The sequence below is a fragment of the Saccopteryx bilineata genome, chromosome 1 (assembly GCF_036850765.1).
Source record: "Saccopteryx bilineata isolate mSacBil1 chromosome 1, mSacBil1_pri_phased_curated, whole genome shotgun sequence".
In the NCBI taxonomy this organism is placed as follows: Eukaryota; Metazoa; Chordata; class Mammalia; order Chiroptera; family Emballonuridae; genus Saccopteryx; species Saccopteryx bilineata.
In genome coordinates, this window is record NC_089490.1 from 129,730,366 (window position 1) to 129,750,832 (window position 20,467).

General features: G+C 41.3%; 1 protein-coding gene and 1 pseudogene across 3 annotated transcripts in view; one reads left to right on the forward strand and one right to left on the reverse strand.

Moving 5' to 3' along the window:
* TRIM58 (tripartite motif containing 58) overlaps positions 1-18,799 on the reverse strand; it is a 31,728-nt gene extending 12,929 nt beyond the window's left edge. For 2 of the 3 annotated variants that reach the window (XM_066253238.1, XM_066253236.1), the window contains exons 1-2: positions 18,372-18,799; positions 7,731-7,826 (exon numbers count right to left, since the gene is read on the reverse strand). In XM_066253238.1, the coding sequence (XP_066109335.1) occupies positions 7,731-7,826; positions 18,372-18,791 (516 nt within the window). In that variant the 5' untranslated portion in view covers positions 18,792-18,799. The remainder of the gene's footprint in view (positions 1-7,730; positions 7,827-18,371) is intronic. The other variant, XM_066253237.1, reaches the window with a different exon arrangement.
* Positions 5,466-6,236, forward strand: LOC136320091 (rRNA-processing protein UTP23 homolog pseudogene; annotated as a pseudogene).
* Positions 18,800-20,467: the final 1,668 nt, after the last annotated feature.

Below are 20,467 nucleotides of genomic sequence, written 5' to 3' on the forward strand. Positions count from 1 at the left end.
ACAATGAACAGGGTAGGGACCCTTTTCATTACTCAAAGGTAACCACCATTGAAAAAACCACCACAGAAGCACATGAGATAAAAAAGATAGCAACAGAGGAAAGATGTATGGAATACAACCAAATAAAAACAAAAGATAGAAAAACGAAAGAGAAGGATCAAACAAGACACAAAACTAACAGAAAGCAAGATATAAAATGGCAATAGGGAACTCACAAGTATCAATAATTACACTAAATGTAAACGGATTAAACTCACCAATAAAAAGGCACAGAGTAGCAGAATGGATTAAAAAAGAAAATCCAACTGTATGCTGCCTACAGGAAACTCATCTAAGTAACAAGGATAAAAACAAATTCAAAGTGAAAGGCTGGAAAACAATACTCCAAGCAAATAACATCCAAAAAAAAGCAGGTGTAGCAATACTCATATCGGATAATGCTGACTACAAGACAGGAAAAGTACTCAGAGATAAAAATGGCCATTTCATAATGGCTAAGGGGACACAGAATCAAGAAGACATAACAATTCTTAATATATATGCACCAAACCAAGGAGCACCAAAATATATAAGACAGCTACTTATTGACCTTAAAACAAAAACTGACAAAAATACAATCATACTTGGAGACCTCAATACACCGCTGATGGCTCTAGATCGGTCATCCAAACAGAGAATCAACAAAGACATAGTGGCCTTAAACAAAACACTAGAGCACCTGGATATGATAGACATCTACAGGACATTTCATCCCAAAGTGACTGAGTATACATTTTTCTCCAGTGTACATGGATCATTCTCAAGAATTGACCATATGTTGGGCCACAAAAACAACATCAGCAAATTCAGAAAAATTGAAGTTGTACCAAGCATATTTTCTGATCATAAAGCCTTGAAACTAGAATTCAACTGCAAAAAAGAGGAAAAAAATCCCACAAAAATGTGGAAACTAAACAACATACTTTTAAAAAAAGAATGGGTCAAAGAAGAAATAAGTGCAGAGATCAAAAGATATATACAGACTAATGAAAATGACAATACGACATATCAGAATCTATGGGATGCAGCAAAAGCAGTGATAAGAGGGAAGTTCATATCGCTTCAGGCATATATGAACAAACAAGAGAGAGCTCAAGTGAACCACTTAACTTCCCACCTTAAGGAACTAGAAAAAGAAGAACAAAGACAACCCAAAAGCAGCCGAAGAAAGGAGATAATAAAAATCAGAGCAGAAATAAATGAATTAGAGAACAGAAAAACTATAGAAAAAATTAATAGAACAAGGAGCTGGTTCTTTGAAAAGATCAACAAAATTGACAAACCCTTGGCAAGACTTACCAAGGAAAAAAGAGAAAGAACTCATATAAACAAAATCCAAAATGAAAGAGGAGAAATCACCACGGACACCGTAGATATACAAAGAATTATTGTAGAATACTATGAAAAACTTTATGCCACTAAATTCAACAACCTAGAAGAAATGGATAAATTCCTAGAACAATACAAACTTCCTAGACTGAGTCAAGAAGAAGCAGAAAGCCTAAACAGACCTATCAGTAGAGAAGAAATAGAAAAAACCATTAAAAACCTCCCCAAAAATAAAAGTCCAGGCCCTGACGGCTATACCAGCGAATTTTATCAAACATTCAAAGAAGACTTGGTTCCTATTCTACTCAAAGTCTTCCAAAAAATTGAAGAAGAAGCAATACTTCCAAACACATTTTATGAGGCCAACATAACCCTCATACCAAAACCAGGCAAGGATGGCACAAAAAAAGAAAACTACAGACCAATATCTCTAATGAATACAGATGCTAAAATACTAAACAAAATACTAGCAAATCGAATACAACAACATATTAAAAAAATAATACATCATGATCAAGTGGGATTCATCCCAGAATCTCAAGGATGGTTCAACATACGTAAAACGGTTAACGTAATACACCATATCAACAAAACAAAGAACAAAAACCACATGATCTTATCAATAGACGCAGAAAAGGCTTTCAATAAAATACAACACAATTTTATGTTTAAGACTCTCAACAAAATGGGTATAGAAGGAAAATATCTCAACATGATAAAGGCCATATATGATAAACCATCAGCTAACATCATATTAAATGGCACTAAACTGAAGGCTTTCCCCCTTAAATCAGGAACAAGACAGGGTTGTCCACTCTCTCCACTCTTATTTAATGTGGTACTAGAGGTTCTCGCCACAGCAATCAGACAAGACAAAGAAATAAAAGGCATCCATATTGGAAAAGAAGAAGTAAAGGTATCACTTTTTGCAGATGATATGATCCTATACATCGAAAACCCCAAAGAATCCACAAAAAGACTACTAGAAACAATAAGCCAATACAGTAAGGTCGCAGGATACAAAATTAACATACAGAAGTCAATAGCCTTTCTATATGCCAATAATGAAACAATTGAGAACGAACTCAAAAGAATAATCCCCTTCACGATTGCAACAAAAAAAATAAAATACTTAGGAATAAACATAACAAAGAATGTAAAGGACTTATATAATGAAAACTATAAACCATTTTTAAGGGAAATTGAAAAAGATATAATGAGATGGAAGAATATACCTTGTTCTTGGCTAGGAAGAATAAATATAATCAAAATGGCTATATTACCCAAAGCAATATACAAATTCAATGCAATTCCCATAAAACTTCCAATGACGTTTTTTAAAGAAATAGAGCAAAAAATCATCAGATTTATATGGAACTATAAAAAACCCCGAATAGCCAAAGCAATCCTAAAGAAAAAGAATGAAGCTGGGGGCATTACAATACCTGACTTCAAACTCTATTATAGGGCCACGACAATCAAAACAGCATGGTATTGGCAGAAAAATAGACACTCAGACCAATGGAACAGAATAGGAAGTCCAGAAATAAAACCACATATATATAGTCAAATAATTTTTGATAAAGGGGCCAACAACACACAATGGAGAAAAGAAAGCCTCTTCAATAAATGGTGCTGGGAAAACTGGAAAGCCACATGCAAAAGAATGAAACTGGACTACAGTCTCTCCCCCTGTACAAAAATTAACTCAAAATGGATCAAAGATCTAAACATAAGACCTGAAACAATTAAGTACATAGAAGAAGACATAGGTACTCAACTCATGGACCTGGGTTTTAAAGAGCATTTTATGAATTTGACTCCAATGGCAAGAGAAGTGAAGGCAAAAATTAGTGAATGGGACTACATCAGACTAAGAAGTTTTTGCTCAGCAAGAGAAACTGATAACAAAATAAACAGAAAGCCAACTAAATGGGAAATGATATTTTCAAACAACAGCTCAGATAAGGGCCTAATATCCAAAATATACAAAGAACTCATAAAACTCAACAACAAACAAACAAACAATCCCATAAAAAAATGGGAAGAGGATATGAACAGACACTTCTCCCAGGAAGAAATACAAATGGCCAACAGATATATGAAAAGATGCTCATCTTCTTTAGCTATTAGAGAAATGCAAATCAAAACAGCAATGAGATACCACCTCACACCTGTTCGATTAGCTATTTTTAGCAAGACAGGTAATGGCAAATGTTGGAGAGGCTGTGGAGAAAAAGGAACCCTCATACACTGTTGGTGGGAATGTAAAGTAGTACAACCATTATGGAAGAAAGTATGGTGGTTCCTCAAAAAACTGAAAATAGAACTACCTTATGACCCAGCAATCCCTCTACTGGGTATATACCCCAAAAACTCAGAAACATTGATACGTAAAGACACATGCAGCCCCATGTTTATTGCAGCATTGTTCACAGTGGCCAGGACATGGAAACAACCAAAAAGCCCGTCAATAGATGACTGGATAAAGAAGATGTGGCACATATACACTATGGAATACTACTCAGCCATAAGAAATGATGACATCGGAACATTTACAGCAAAATGGTGGGATCTTGATAACATTACGAAGCGAAATAAGTAAATCAGAAAAAAACAGGAACTGCATTATTCCATACGTAGGTGGGACATAAAAGTGAAACTAAGAGACATTGATAAGAGTGTGGTGGTTACGGGGGGGAGGGGGGAATGGGAGAGGGAAAGGGGGAGGGGGAGGGGCACAAAGAAAACAAGATAGAAGGTGACAGAGGACAATCTGACTTTGGGTGATGGGTATGCATCATAATTGAACGACAAGATACCCTGGACTTGTTATCTTTGAATATATGTATCCTGATTTATTGATGTCACCCCATTAAAAAAATAAAATTATTTTTAAAAAAATAAATAAATAAATTTTACAAAATTAAAAAATCATTTCAAAATAAATTGCTAAAAAAAAAAAAGGCATAACATGTGGCCTGACAGAGCTTTCAAACTAAGAGTTTAAGAAAGAGATGGATTTGGACTTGAGGACAATGCACTTTTATATTCAAGCTTCAGCACCATATATAAAATGCGGGAAAAGAGGAGTAAGGGTATTAGAATTGAATGGCTACTAAATTCTTTAGCATAGTCACTAACAGAGATGTTGAAATTTACTATCAGAGGGGTCACTAGAAGGAGCACTGTGCAGAAACAGTGAGGTCATGAAGAGAGAACAGAGACCTTGGTCTATAGATACAAAGAAGGAATGGCTTAGAGATTAGAGAATGTGAATGTCCCTTCACATTGTGGGACCCTGGGGCCAGCATTACCTCCAGAGCCCAGAAAGAGCTAAGCAATCCTCAGACCACTGACTGCAGTCTTAACCTCAGGGAGTTAATTTATTTCTACCCAAATTTCACCTCTATGAATTTTTATTACACCTAAGAAATATACTTTGACACAGCATTGTTACTATCTCAACTGAATGTAATAGGCAAATTACTTTCCTGCAGTATCTCCACATTTTTAATTCCCTGGTCCTTTTAAAAAAAGATACCATCGCCCTGGCCGGTTGGCTCAGCGGTAAAGCGTCGGCCTGGCGTGCGGGGGACCCGGGTTCGATTCCCGGCCAGGACACACAGGAGAAGCGCCTATTTGCTTCTCCACCCCCCCCCCCTTTCTCTCTGTCTCTCTCTTCCCCTCCCGCAGCCAAGGCTCCATTGGAGCAAGGATGGCCCGGGCGCTGGGGATGGCTCCTTGGCCTCTGCCCCAGGTGCTAGAGTGGCTCTGGTCGCGGCAAAGCGACGCCCCCGGAGGGGCAGAGCATCGCCCCCTGGTGGGCAGAGCGTTGCCCCTGGTGGGCGTGCCGGCTGGATCCCGGTTGGGCGCATGCGGGAGTCTGTCTGACTGTCTCTCCCCATTTCCAGCTTCAGAAAAATACAAAAAAAAAAAAAAAAAAAGATACCATCTTGGTTTGATTTAAGAGCATAAACTATCACCTTTAAGAAATTAATAATAGCGTTTCCGAGAGTAGCGGCATCACAGGCCGCGATGAAGAGTGTGTTTCCAGTCCCTCATGGTCCCGTGACCTCGGTCCGTGGAAGCTAGGCATGAAGATCACGAGACATAAACACGCGAAGAAGCATCTGGGCTTCTTCTGCAACATCTGGGCTTCTTTCTTTCTTTCTTCCGCGGACTTCGGAGTCCGCTAGCCATACCAGATCGTGCTGGACAGTACCTTCAGTCAGGTGGTGCGGCGCGGTCGTACCCAGCTGCAGGAGCACCTGCCCCGCTACCTGATGGGGGAGACACAGCTGTGCACCACCAGGTGTGTATTAAAAGAGTTAGAAATGTTGGGAAAGGACTTATATGGAGCAAAACTGATAACACAAAAAGGCCAGGTTCGAAATTGTTCCCATTTCAAGAATGCAGTGAGTGGATCAGAATGTCTGCTTTCCATGGTTAAAGAGGGAAATCCTCATCGTCATTATTTTGTGGCATCACAGGATCAGAATTTGTCTATGAAACTGAGAAAAAGGCCGGGAATTCCTCTTATGTTTATTATTCAGAACACTATAGTCTTGGACAAACCTTTTCCAAAAACGATTGCCTTTGTTAAGGCAGTAGAATCAAGTCAGCTTGTCTCAACTTATGAGAAGCAAATATCAAGCAACTCGAAGAGGAACCGGGTTTAGTGAAAACCCCTGAGCAGAAAAGAAGAAAAAAGTGCAAGAAAATAAGTGGTCCCAATCCTCTGAGCTGTTTGAAGAAAAAGGCACAGGATACAAAACCATCTGCCTCTGAAAAGAAAAGAAAAAGAATCCGGAACAGATAGACCTCAAAAGTATATACTTTCTGAAAAGGAGAATGCAGAAGGATAAGAAATCTTTTGGATATTTCAAAAGACATTCAAATGTGAAAAGTAAATTTCTTTTTAAAACTAGAAGTTTTAAAAAGGAGTGGGGCTGATGACTCACTCACATGTAGGGCATGAGGGATGATGTGGTGAGAAGAGGTTTGGCTACAATGCATCTTTCTCTTATACTATTATTTCCAGTACTACAATTATATTTACAGATATAGGAAGGAAAAGAGTTTTGTAGTCTGACCAGGTGGTGGCGCAGTGAATAGAGCATCGGACTGGGATGTGGAGGACCCAGGTTCGAGACCCCGAGGTTGCCAGCTTGAGCGTGGGCTCATCTGGTTTGAGCAAAGCTCACCAGCTTGGACCCAGGTCTCTGGCTCGAGCAAGGGGTTACTCAGTCTGCTGAAAGCCCGTGGACAAGGCACATATGAGAAAGCAATCAATGAACAACTAAGGTGTCGCAACAAAAAACTGATGATTGATGCTTCTCATCTCTCTCCATTCCTGTCTGTCTATCCCTCTCTCTGTCTCTGTAAAAAAAAAAAAAAAAAAAAAAAAAGTTTTGTAGAATTTAGAGTTTATCTTATTAAACCTGTTCTTCTTGTATTTGGCTCACATGGATACATTCTCAGTAAAGATCATGACAATTACTTGGCTTGGCTTAGCACAGGAATCTTAGCATCATCTCTACTTTAGAATAACTGTGTAGATTTTTTTAAATGTAAGACCCTTTTCTTGATATGGAGATCAATCCAAAAAGAGGATATAACCAGTGGGATTCAAATAATTTAACAACCAGTTCTCTGCCTTAATGACCATTTTAAGTATAAAAAAATGATATACTGAAAGGTAGTTTATTATTTCATGCATTTAATACTTAAGTAAGAACAACAGAAGAGGTACACAAAACTAGATTATATTATAAGAAAGTTTTAAATTATTAATGAAAAAATATTAAATAATGGTGCTTAGCAGTATTTCTAGCCTCTATCCATTAGATGCTAGAACCCCCACCTCAAGTTGTGATAATAAATAATATCTACTAATATTATAAAATTACCCTAGGAAGGCAAAACCACCCAAATGAGAACCATTCTGTGTATGTGTGTATAAGTAGCTTAAAAAAAAATGACCCAATCATGTATATTGAAGAGAAGAGAGAATATGTATATGGTAGAGACTGAACATCTAGTTAATATTCTTCTATATATGATGGATCACATATAGCTGTGTTTCATCTACATCAATGCTATAAAATGTTTATTACTCATTCATCCATAAATACAATCTTCATACTCACAATGACAGTGTAAGACTGCTGGAGGTTGCAGGGATGAGGCAGTGAATTACAGTGCAAGCCAGATCAGCAAAGCTGTTTATGATTTGGGTTGGGGTTATAGATAAGGACACAGATGTGAAAAAAAGTGTTGGAGCAAGGAAGAATGATATAATGGCCCAAATTTGGATCTTTCAGACAGGCAAGCCTCCTGAAGTCACAACATTCTCGTACCTTCCAAATGACAGTTCTCTTTCCCACGTTGGCCTCCTGAGTCAAGGCCTCCTCCATCTCTTTCTTCACAAGTTCCAGGGCCGTCTGGAGCTTTGCCTGTTTGGAAAGATATTGCTGAGACCATTATAGAGTCCTCATACATTACCTCTCCTAACTAGGTGTGTCAGGGGCTACAAAGATCACCTAAAACAGGTAGGTCTCCATCAACATACAAACATGTCCAACCTCATTATAAATAAGTTAAACATAAATACACTTTAAATGTTAATGCCAGACATTTTCAAGTATTTATCTAAATGTATGTTCATGATGGCATTATTTACAATAGTAAAACTGTAACTAATCAAAATGTTAAAAGTCAGGGGTAAGAAAAATATATTTGTAGAGCATTGACCCAGCATGTGGATGTCTAGGGTTGATTCAGGGCACACAGGAGAAGCCATCATCTACTTCTCCACCCCTCCCTCTCCCATCTCCTCCTCTCCCCTCTCTCTCCCTTTCCCTCTTCCTTCCCTCCCTCTTCCTATCCTGCAGCCATGGCTGACTGGTTCCCCAGGAGCCTCCACCTCAGGTGCTAAAAATAGCTGGGTTGCCAGCCACCCCGGAGGGGCAGAGCATCCACCCCAGACCAGGTTTCCCAGTGGATCCCAGTGGGATGCATGCGGGAGTCTGTCTCTATATTTTCCCTACTCTCACTTAAAAAAAAGAGAAAACTATATTTTACATTAACAAGATGAAACTAAAATAAGGTGCTTAATAACAAGAATAAGGTGTTTAATACCAAGAAATGTTCAAAATTATAAAGCCAATTAAAATATGTGTATTTTATGTAATGTGATACCAATTTTGAAAAAATCTGCTTTAAGGAATGTATAAAAACTAGACAGAGAGAGGAAAAATGGCAACAGAGTAGGCGGATGTTACAACTCCCACCTCCCAGAACCAAAGAGGATTACAACTTAATTTAGGAACAATCATTTCAAAAACGACTTTGGACTAAACTAAGAGGAATCTATAACCAAGCATCACCGAAAGAACCACACTGAGCTAGTAGGAAAGGTGGAAACACGGAAAGGGCTGCCCTGCTCCCAGTAGTGAGCAGCGACCTGGAAGATCTCTCATGGCGGGGTGGGTTTCTGGGAGAGTTGTGGACCTTCAGCCCTAGGACCGGAGCCCCAGAGACAAAAGGAGGTGTATGCAAAGTAGTTAGCTGAAAGAAGAGCCAGGTTACTGTTTCCAAGAGGGAGATAGAACTCTCAGATCCAGGCTACATCTTAAAGGGACCACGCAGAAAACCTCATTCACAGCCACTTACCTGGGGCTCCAGGAGCAGGGAGCACCGAGAGGACTGGAGTTGCGAGAGAAGAGTGTTGTCTGGGGACACAGAGAGAGACTGTGGGAGACGGCCACCCTGACCCCTGTACTGGGTCACTCCCCAAACCTAAAGTGCCCATTCTTCCTGGGAGAACCAAGCCAGCAAAGGAAAGCAATTACCCCGCCCACTAGAGGCTTTCCTGCTCCAGTCAGTGCAGAGAGACACTTAGAAGCAGGGGGCACATCAGGGACACAGGTTTTGAGTGCTGAGGTCTGGGTTACATGCCCCCCCCAACCTGCTGAGTACCCTCCAAAGGGCAGGAGGGCTTGGCTGAGGTGGTGGCCCCATCGCATGGCCCATGTGGGCAGTTGGTGGCAGAGCCCAGTGAGGCAGCCCTCACTGCAGCGGCAGGGGGCAGAGCCAGGAAAGGCCTCCCGCATGCCTATGAGGGCAGAACCCTATGAAGCAAGGTGTCCCCTGCACCAGCATGGGGCAGACCACAGCAAGGTGAGGCATCCTGCACGCAAACAGGAGGTGGAGCCCGGCAAGTGGTGCCGCACATCTGCAGGAGGTGGAGCCAGGCAGCCCGTGAAGCAACCACGAGGGGCGGAGCCCAGAGGCCTGCACTGCAAGGGAGAGGGGTAGAGCCAGAAGAGGCATCCCACATGCCCATGGGAGCAAAAACTGGCGAGGGGTGCCGCACGCCCATGGGGAGCAGAACCCAGCAAGGCAAGGAGTCTCCCGTGCCCGCAGAGTAGCCCGATCTATGGCCCGCAAGCTCGCTCTGGTGCCCGGGTGCCTGAGGAGGCAGAGGCAGAGGGGGGCCCAGGGAAAGACCTCACATCAAGAATAGAGAGGCCACACACACTGGCCAACAATAAATAAAAGTCAGCCTACAAGTGCAGCTGATAGTTACAATGGCTTCAGGGCCCAGCAGAGGCACCCACAAATTCAGAATTGCCTGTAGCTCCAACAAGGTTGCTAAGGATCAGTCAAAAGCAATGACCACCACTGGTGTGCCAGGTTCTAGCTAGGGAGGTCCAGGGTTGGTACATCAGTGGCCAGATATGGAGAGTATCAGCTCAGAACCTAACAACCATAGTTAGAGTAGTATCTAGACTATACAGAGACAAAATGAGAAGACAGAGAAGTGCAATTCAAATAAATCAACAAGAGAAATCCCCATAAAAAGAACAGAATGAAATGGAAATAGCTAAGATACCAGATGCTGAGTTTAGAATAATGATTGTAAGGATGCTCAAGGATCTTAGAGCAACCATTGATGGACAAAACAAGCACCTAAACAAAGAGATGCTGGCATCAAAAAGGACATTGAAATCATAAAAAAGAATCAAGCAGAAATGACAAACAATATCAGAAATGAAGACTACACTAGAAGGAATTAAAAGCAGGCTGGACAAAGCAGAGAATCGAATCAGCAGAGGATCGATTTAGAGGACAAGATAAGCAAAAGCACAGAAGCAGAACAGTAAAAAGAACAGAGGACCAAAAAGTCTGAGGAAACTCTAAGAGAGCTCTGTGACAACATGAAGAAAAACAACATCTGCATAATAGGGGTTCCTGAAGGAGAAAAGAAAGAACAGGAATAGAGAACCTGATTGAAGAAATCATAGCTGAAAACTTCCCTAAATTGATGAAGGAAAAAGTCACACAAGTTCAAGAAGCATAGAGAATCCCACTAAAATGGAACCCAAAGAGAACTCATACATCAAGACACATCACAATTAAAATACCAAAGCTAAGAGATAAAGAAAAAATACTAAAAGCAGCAAGAGAAAAGAAGTCAATCACCTACAAAGAAGCCTCCATAAGGATGAATCCGACCTCTCAAACAGACACACTTGAGGCCAGAGGGAGTGGCAAGAAATATTTAAAGTAATGCAGAACAAGAACCTACAACCAAGACTTCTTTATCAGCAAGGATATCATTTAAAATTGAAGGAGAAATAAAAGCTTCCCAGACAAAATAAAAAAAAAACAACTCAAGAAATTCATTAGAACCAAACCAATGCTGCAAGAAATGTTAAAGGGCATGTTGTAAACAGAACAAAGGAGGAGGGGATCTAGAAAAAGAGAAATGTAGATTTAAAGAATAAAATGGCAATAAACAATTACATATCAATAATAACCCTAAATGTAAATGGATTAAATACTCTAATCAAAAGACATACAGTAGCTGTGTGGACAAGAAAACAGGGCCCGTACATATACTGTCTACAAGAGACCCACCTCAAAACAAAAGATACACATAGACTGAAAGTAAAGGGATGGAAACAAATATTTCATGCAAATGGAAATGAAATAAAAGCTGGGGTAGTAATACTTATATCTGACAAAATAGACTTTAAAACAAAAGAATAAAGAAGGTCACTACATAATGATAAAAGGAGCAATCGAACAGGAAGATATAACCATTATAAATATCTATGCAACTAATATAGGACATAAAGGGTGAGATCAACAGCAATGCTATAATAGTAGGGGATTTCAATACCCCACTAACAGCACTGGATAGATCCTCAAGAAAGAAAATTAACAAAGAAACAGCAGACTTAAAGGACAAACTAGATCAACCGGATTTAATAGATATCTTCAGAACCTTTCACCCTAAAGCAGCAGAATATACATTCTTTTCAAGTGCTCATGGTACATTCTCTAGGGTAGACCACATGTTAGGACACAAAACGAGTCTCAATAAATTTAAGAAGATTAAAATCATATCAAGCATCTTCTCAGATCACAATGGCATAAAACTAGAAATCAACTACAATAGAAAAATTGAAAAACACTCAAACACTTGAAAACTAAACACTATGTTATTAAATAACGAATGGGTTAACAACAAGATCAAGGAAGAAATCAAAATTTTCATTGAAACAAATGAAAATGAGCATACAACAACTCAAGAGTTATGGGACACAGCAAAAGCAGTCCTGAGAGGGAAATTCATAGCATTACAGGCATACCTTAAGAAACTAGAAAAAGCTCAAATAAACAATTTAACCCTGCATCTAAAAGAACTAGAAAAAGAACAGTAAGCCCAGAGGAAGTAGAAGGAAGGAAATAATAAAGATCAGAGCGGAAATAAATGACAGAGACTAAAAAAACAATACAGAGGATCAATAAACCAATAGCTGGTTCTTTGAAAAGGTAAAAAGATAGCCCTGGCCAGTTGGCTCAGTGGTAGAGCATTGGCCTGGCGTGCAGAAGTCCCGGGTTCGATTCCCGGCCAGGGCCCACAGGAGAAGCACCCATCTGCTTCTCCACCCCTTCCCCTCTCCTTCCTCTCTGTCTCTCTCTTCCCCTCCTGCAGCCGAGGCTCCATTGGAGCAAAGATGGCCCGGGCACTGGGGATGGCTCCTTGGCCTCTGCCCCAGGCTCTGAAGTGGCTCTGGTCGCAACAGAGCGACACCCCGGAGGGGCAGAGCATCGCCCCCTGGTGAGCAGAGCGTCGCCCCCTGGTGGGCGTGCAGGGTGGATCCCGGTCAGGCACATGCGGGAGTCTGTCTGACTGTCTCTCCCCGTTTCCAGCTTCAGAAAAATACAAAAAAAAAAAAAGGTAAAAAGATAGATGAACCTTTAATCAGACTCACCAAGAAAAAAAAAGAGAGACTCAAATAAATAAAATTAGAAATGAGAGTGGAGAAGTAACAACACAGCAGAAATACAAAGGATTGTAAAAAAAAATACTATGAAGAACTGTACGCCAAAAAATTAGACAACCTAGGTGAAATGAACAAATTCCTGAAACATATAATCTTCCAAAACTCAATCTGGAAGAATCAGAAAACCTTAACAGACCGATTACAATAAAAGCCTTGGACCAGAAAGCTTCACAGGTGAATTCTACCAAATATTCAAAGAAGAACTAACTCATCCTTCTCAAGCTATTTCAAACAATTCAAGACGATGAAAAACTTCAAAGCTCCTTTTATGAGGCCAGCATAATTCTCATTCCAAAACCAGGCAAAGACACTACAAAAAAAACAAACTATAGGCCAATATCCCTGATGGATATAGATGCTAAAATTCTTAACAAAATATTAGCAAACCAGATCCAGCAATACATGTAAAAAATCATACATCATGATCAAGTGGGATTCATTCTGGGGAGGCAATATTTGCAATATTGCAATATAGGATGGTACAATATTTTCAAATCAATCAATATGATTCATCAAATAAACAAAAGGGAGGATAAAAATCACATGATAATATCAATAGATGCAGAAAAAGCATTTGGTAAAATTCAGCACTCATTTTATCAAAATTCTCAGCAAAGTGAAAATACAGGGAACATACCTCAACATGATAAAGGCCATCTATGACAAACTCACAGCCAACATCATACTCAATGGGCAAAAATTAAAAGCTATCCCCTTAAGATCAGGAACAAGGCAGGAGTGCCCCCTTTCAACACTCTTATTCAACATAGTTCTAGAAGTCCTAGCCACAGCAATCAGACAAGAAGAAGAAATAAAAGGCATCCAAATTGAAAAAGAAGAAGTAAAACTATTATTATTTGCTGATGATATGATACTGTACATAGAAAACCCTAAAGTCTCAGTCAAAAAACTACTGGACCTGAAAAATGAATTCAGCAAGGCAGCAGAATATAAAATTAATATTCAGAAATCAGAGGCATTTTTATACACCAACAATGAACTGTCTGAAAGAGAAATTAAGAAAACAATCCCCTTCACTATTGCAAAAAATAATAATAAAGTACCTAGGAGTAAATTTAACCAAGGAGGTTAAAAACTTGTACTCAAAAAATTATAAAACATTGATTAAATAAATCAAGGAAGATACAAACAAGTGGAAGCATATACCGTGTTCATGGATAGGAAGAATAAACATCATTAAAATGTCTATATTACCCAAAGCAATTCATAAATTCAATGAAATTCATATTAAAATACCAATGACATACTTCAAAGATATAGAACAAATATTCCAAAAATTCATAATGAAACAAAAAAGAACACAAATAGCCTCAGCAATCTTGAAAAAGAAGAATAAAATGGGAGGTATCACACTTCCTGATACCAAGTTATAGTACAAGGCCATTGTACTCAAAACAGCTTGGAGCCCTGGCCGGTTGGCTCAGCGGTAGAGCATCGGCCTAGCGTGAGGAGGACCCGGGTTCGATTCCCGGCCAGGGCACACAGGAGAAGCGCCCATTTGCTTCTCCACCCCTCCGCCGCGCCTTCCTCTCTGTCTCTCTCTTCCCCTCCCGCAGCCAAGGCTCCATTGGAGCAAAAGATAGCCCGGGCGCGCTGGGGATGGCTCCTTGGCCTCTGCCCCAGGCGCTAGAGTGGCTCTGGTCGCAACATGGCGACGCCCAGGATGGGCAGAGCATCTCCCCATGGTGGGCGTGCCGGGTGGATCCCGGTCGGGCGCATGCGGGAGTCTGTCTGACTCTCCCTGTTTACAGCTTCAGAAAAATGCAAAAAAACCAAAACAAAACAAAAAAAAACCAGCTTGGTACTGGCATAAGAACAGGCATACGGATCAATGTAAGAGAACAGAGAACCCAGAAATAAACCCGGACAATTGATATTTGAGATAGGAGGTAAGAGCATACAATGGAGTAAAGACAGTCTTTTTAACAAATGGTGTTGGGAAAATTGGACAGCTACCTGCAAAAAAATGAAACTAGACCACCAACTTACACCATTCACAAAAATAAACTCAAAATGGATAAAAAACTTCAATGTAAATCAGGAAACCATAATCATCTTATAAGAAAACATAAGCAGTAAGCTCTCTGACATCTCTTACAGCAATATATTTGCTGATTTATCTACACGGGCAAGTGAAAAAGGACAGGATAAACAAATGGGACTATATCAAACTAAAAAGTGTTTGCACAGCTAAAGACAATATGAACAAAATAAAAAGACAAACCACACAATGGGAGAACATATTCAACAATACATCTGATAAAGGGTTAATAACCAAAATTTATAAAGAACTTGTAAAACTCAACACCAGGAAGATAAACAATCCAATCAAAAATGGGCCAAAGAAATGAATAAACAATTCACCAAAGAGGACATAAAGATTGCCAATAGGCAGATGAAAAAAATGCTCAACATCACTAGTCAATAGAGAAATGCAAATTAAAACCACAAATTAAAACTCACACCAGTCAGAGTGGCGCTCATTAACAAAACAACACAGGATAAGTGCTGACGAGGATGTGGAGAAAAGGGGACCCTCCTGCACTGCTGGTGGGAATGCAGACTGGTGCAGCCACTGTGGAAAACAGTATGAAGATTCCTCGAAAAATTAAAAATGGAACTGCCTTTTGACCCAGCCACCGCACTCTTAGGAATATATCCCAAGAACACCATATCAATGATTCAAAAGGAGAAATGCACCCCCATGTTTATGGCAGCATTGTTTACAATAGCCAAGATCCGGAAAATGCCCCAAGTGCACATCAGTGGACGAGTGGATTAAAAAGCAGTGGTACATAATACACAATGGAATAGTATGGGGCCATGAAAAGGAAGGAAATCTTACCTTTTGCAACAACATGGATGGACCTGGAAACTATTATGTTAAGCGAAATAAGCCAGGCAGAGAAAGAAAAATATCATATGACTTCACTCATTTGAGGAATCCAATGAACAATGTGAACTGAGGAACGGAATAGAGACAGAGGAGGGATGAAAGGGACCAGAGGGAAAGCGGACAGAGGGAAAGGGGATGATAGGATGGGATCAGAGAAGGGAAAGAGATTGGTGAAATTATATACACATAACACAGGGTTATAGAGAGCAGAAAAGCAAATCCTAGAGGGGAGGGGAAGGCTGTTGGGGGGAGGGGGGCAAAGTGGATGTTGAGGGGAACACGGGGGGGATGCATTCAGGGGGACACTAGAATCTATGTAAACACAATAAATTAAAATCAATTAAAAATAAAAAATAAATTAAAATTTTTTTTAATTTTTTTTACAGGGACAGAGAGAGAGAGTCAGATAGAGGGATAGGTAGGGACAGACAGACAGGAACGGAGAGAGATGAGAAGCATCAATCATCAGTTTTTTGTTGCGACACCGTAGTTGTTCATTTATTGCTTTCTCATATGTGCCATGACCGCGGGCCTTCAGCAGACTGAGTAACCCCCCGCTCGAGCCAGCGACCTTGGATCCATGCTAGTGAGCTTTTTTTCTTGCTCAAGCCAGATGAGCCCGCGCTCAAGCTGGCAACCCCGGGGTCTCGAACCTGGGTCCTTCTGCATCCCACTTCGACGCTCTATCCACTGCACCACCACCTGGTCAGGCTAAATTAAATTTTATAAAAAACTAAACAGAGGTCAGTTGAAACATTCCATAAAAAAATTTAAAAACCTCACCTGTTAGTGCTCAGGTGAGAAATGATGTTATTCCTACATCTGTGTATGTCAACTTTTGAAAATTATATACTACTCTATAATCAGAAAAGTATTTATTATTATTAGGTGACAAGAAACCATGTAAGTCAGTACTTATTAAATGAAAAAAAAAATACAGAATGTTGCAAATCTTTACAAAGAGTAAAAAAGTACTTTAAGGAAAACCAAATCTCCTTTCAACTCTAGTTCCCTACTAGAAGTAAACACATTTCATTTACAGAGAACACACACACACACACACACACACACACACACAATTTAACACTCCACCCAGTCATTCAATAAGTCACAGAAAAAAATGCTAAAGTCATTCACAAGTCCTACTCACCAATTATTTCTAAAAAAACAAATTAATAACATAACACAAGTTAGGCTGAAAAAATACAGGATTCATAGAGGATTGAACATAACTGAAGTGACATTCATTTTAGTGTTTGCAAGGAATAGAAACACTTAGATGGAGAAAAGCTCCCTCCAATGGGAGAAATTTTGAACAAAATCAGGGAGGCGTGCTTGGGGACAAGTGATCAGGCTAGTGTTTCTGGGTCTTGGCTGCTTTAGGTAACTGTAGAAACAGAAGATAAAGCCTTAGCAAGTCAAGATTGACAGGCTAAGAAGTTCAGATGTTATTTATTTGGTAGTTAATTGAAAGACCACTAAAGTATAGGAAATTTCTCTAGAAATATTAAACTAGTCATGCTGTATATGGTGCTTTCTGAATGAAAAGAAGGCAGAAAAATTCTGTAAACATCTAGCAAGAAAATAGGCAGTATCTGAATTTTGTAGATGGCAACCAAAACCAAAACCCAAACTCAGAGAGGTACTTCTAGGTTAAGTCCAAGGGAAAGTTGAGGGGATAAATGACCCAGATCTTGATGTAAAACAATAAAACTAAGTTTAAAATGATAAAAAAGTAAGAAAGGTAGTATATTTAATTTATTTCATTGTGATGGTATTTCAGATAAACATGTCAGTATATTATGCAAGACTTGACCTTTATGCTGATAGCTTTCCTGATGTCAGTACTATGTTTAGAATATGTCCAAGAACTTTTGAAGAGCACAAGGAGGGAAAATTCTACATACAGTTTCACAGATATCCCTCTTGGGAATCAAAAACTCATAGGAGGCATCTCTCCATTGAAGCATTCACATCCTAAGTCCCCAAATATGAGTTGAATAAAGACCTGGCCTGTGCTCTTAGCTCCTAAATTCCTACTCTAGAGCCTGTGCCCTCTCAGGTGCTATTCTTTACTAAAGCTCAAAAGCAAGGGTTGTTTTGGTAACAGTATTAATTAAGGTAGAGATAAACACTATGCAAAAGAAAGGTATTATGCCAATGATAGTGGTTAGGAAGCTTTTACCATATAGAAGCACATCTGAAACCAAGCCCCAAGTAAACAACACAGCCCTCCACACCAGAGTTCTAGCAGTGGGCCCAGATCATGAACAGCGGAAAAGGACACTAGAAGGAAAATGACCTGGGAAGGCTACATGGGGAGAGAGGGACCCTAAAGTAATGTGCATCTATACAATTACAACAAATCAAGTAATGTGTATCTGAGCTCCTTAAGAGTGGTACCCCGCCAGCTGAGTGAGCGCTGTTGGGTCGAGGCTCGGAGGGGGAGTTCCAGGGTCGCACGGAGGTTGGGGGGAGGTGGTAGCGCGGGGATGAGGGCGCTGGCGCACCGGACGCTGAGTGTCAGGTGCACGCAGGGGTGGCGAGGAGGGAGGGAAGTCGGGAGAGCGCAGGGGCTGGCGTGGAGTCCTGGGGACCAGATGCTGGCACCCAGCCACGTCTTTGGGCAGCTCACTGGACACCCCCGCTGCGCCCGCGTCTGTCTGTCGGAGGGCCCTTCCAGGCCCGGTGGGTCCGCCCGCGCGCCCGCAAGCGCAGTTCACCTGGTGGCGCTGGGCGGCCTCCTGCAGCGGCGCTGTGCGGTGGCCTCTGTGCTCAGGGCCGGAATCGCACGCCCAGCACAGCACCGCCTGGTCCTCTTCGCAGAAGCGGCTGAGCTCATGGCCGTGCCGCGCACATCGCACAGCCGCGGGCCCGGCGCTCGGCCCCAGTTGCCTCACGCCGTCCACCAGGCTGGCCAGCTGCGGGTTGGGCCGGAAGCCCTCCCGCGTAAAGGGGCCGCGGCACTGCGGGCAGGCAAAGAGGCCGCCCTGCGCGCTGTCTGACTTGTCGCAGAACTCAGAGATGCAGCGCAGGCAGAAGCTGTGGCCGCAGTCCACGCTGATGGGATCTTGAAGGAAGTCCAGGCAGACGGGGCACCGCGCCTCCTCGCACAGACGCTGCGCGGGTGACCTTGAGGCCATGCCTGCCTTCTCCACGCGAACCGTGCTATCTCTGTCCTGTTTGCACACTGGAGATGAGAAGGCACGGCACAGGTTTTATCTGCAGGCCTGTGTTTAGGAGGTCAGAGGAACCACTCCCTGTGAAATGTGACAATGCACAGGCCCTGGGACATCAGGGTAATTTAACATTCCAGACCTCCCAGTAACTGGACATTTCTAACTGGAGCCCTTCACTGTATACCTTATTCTGCTTCTGTTTTCAGCACCAGTAAATCTGGAGAAGGGCTAAACTCCTTCCTTCCACTAGGTTCTAGACTACTACCGCATGGCCTCCTCCTCCTTACACGCATAATGATTTTTTAACATCTCTTTTCCAAACCTCAATGTGTCTACCTCTTGTTAATTAGCTCATGATAAAAAAAATGAGTAGATAAACTGAAGGGGAGATAGATAACTGAATAGATGTATGTGTAATGATGATAGATCTATAATCCAGCAACATCCAGAACGTTTGAATAAATATCTGGCTTGGTTCAGAGAGGGTTCTGTAAGGACAGCATGAGTGTTATGATTGTTGCAAAGCAAATCTTGGAGGTAACAACACTGTAGGCCAAGACATTCCTTAGAAGTACAATCAAGCAGAGGCTGTCAGAACTGCTGCTCCTGTGACACGGGGAAACTGAGTAAGACAGGAAAGGAGAAAGGTGATTTGACAGAAAGCATGTGTTCCTGACTCAGGATGAGTATGGTGAGATCATTAGGTCGGATGGGACCCTCGGGGGACCCTGAGCTAACACCTGAAGGGTGAGTGCAAACCACGGGTGGGGAGGGGGCTGTGACAAGCAGCACAGGAAGAGGGCAGAGTTTAGATGAGCTGTGGTATGTGGTATTACTCCAGCCCCAGGCAGGCTGGTATGTGGCAGCAGATAAGCTCCCAGGGAGAGGCTAAGGCTAGATGACTCAGGCCCTTGTGGCACCTCTGCCACGACACTTGTGGGTCCTTATTCTAAGGACCAGGGCTTGGCCTGGAGCTTTAGCACAAGGCCAACTCTAAAATGTTCAAACTATCTGCTGAAAGGTTAGGTGGATAATGAAATGGATAGATTCTTTGAGAACAGACATAGACAGGTGTGAGCAAAATCTGAGGTTAGAAAAGAAAGCAAAAGCACAGAAGGCTCATGACAGAAGAGTGAACCCTGACCCTGCGCTGAAGACTTGACAGAGGAGGGGCATAGAGAAGCTGTGTCAACTTTCTGTGCCCACTTTAACATGTGACAACTGTGCTAGTGCCACTAAAGATCGAATAAGCTAAAAGATATTACACACTTGACATAGGTCCTGTAATATAGTGAGTGTATATAATTAAAGAAAAAGAGAAGATAGCAAAATACTGGAAGAAGAGTGAGATAGAATGTACACTACATGAGGACAAGGGGATGTGTTTTCCTGTTTGGTTCAATGCTGTACCCTCAAGTTCCTTGGAGAGCGGCTGGCACATATGGATACCCAATAAATACTAGGTGAATAAATAATGAATGAACAGAATCAGTACTGTTTATCCTAGAAGCTAATGGAGGAGAGAATTTCAAAGTTGACCATATGATATCAAATGTGATATCCATATGTTTCTGCATTTTACATATATGGCCATGCTTTTTACTGCTGTGACTCTGGAAAATACTAGAACCTGTTTCTAT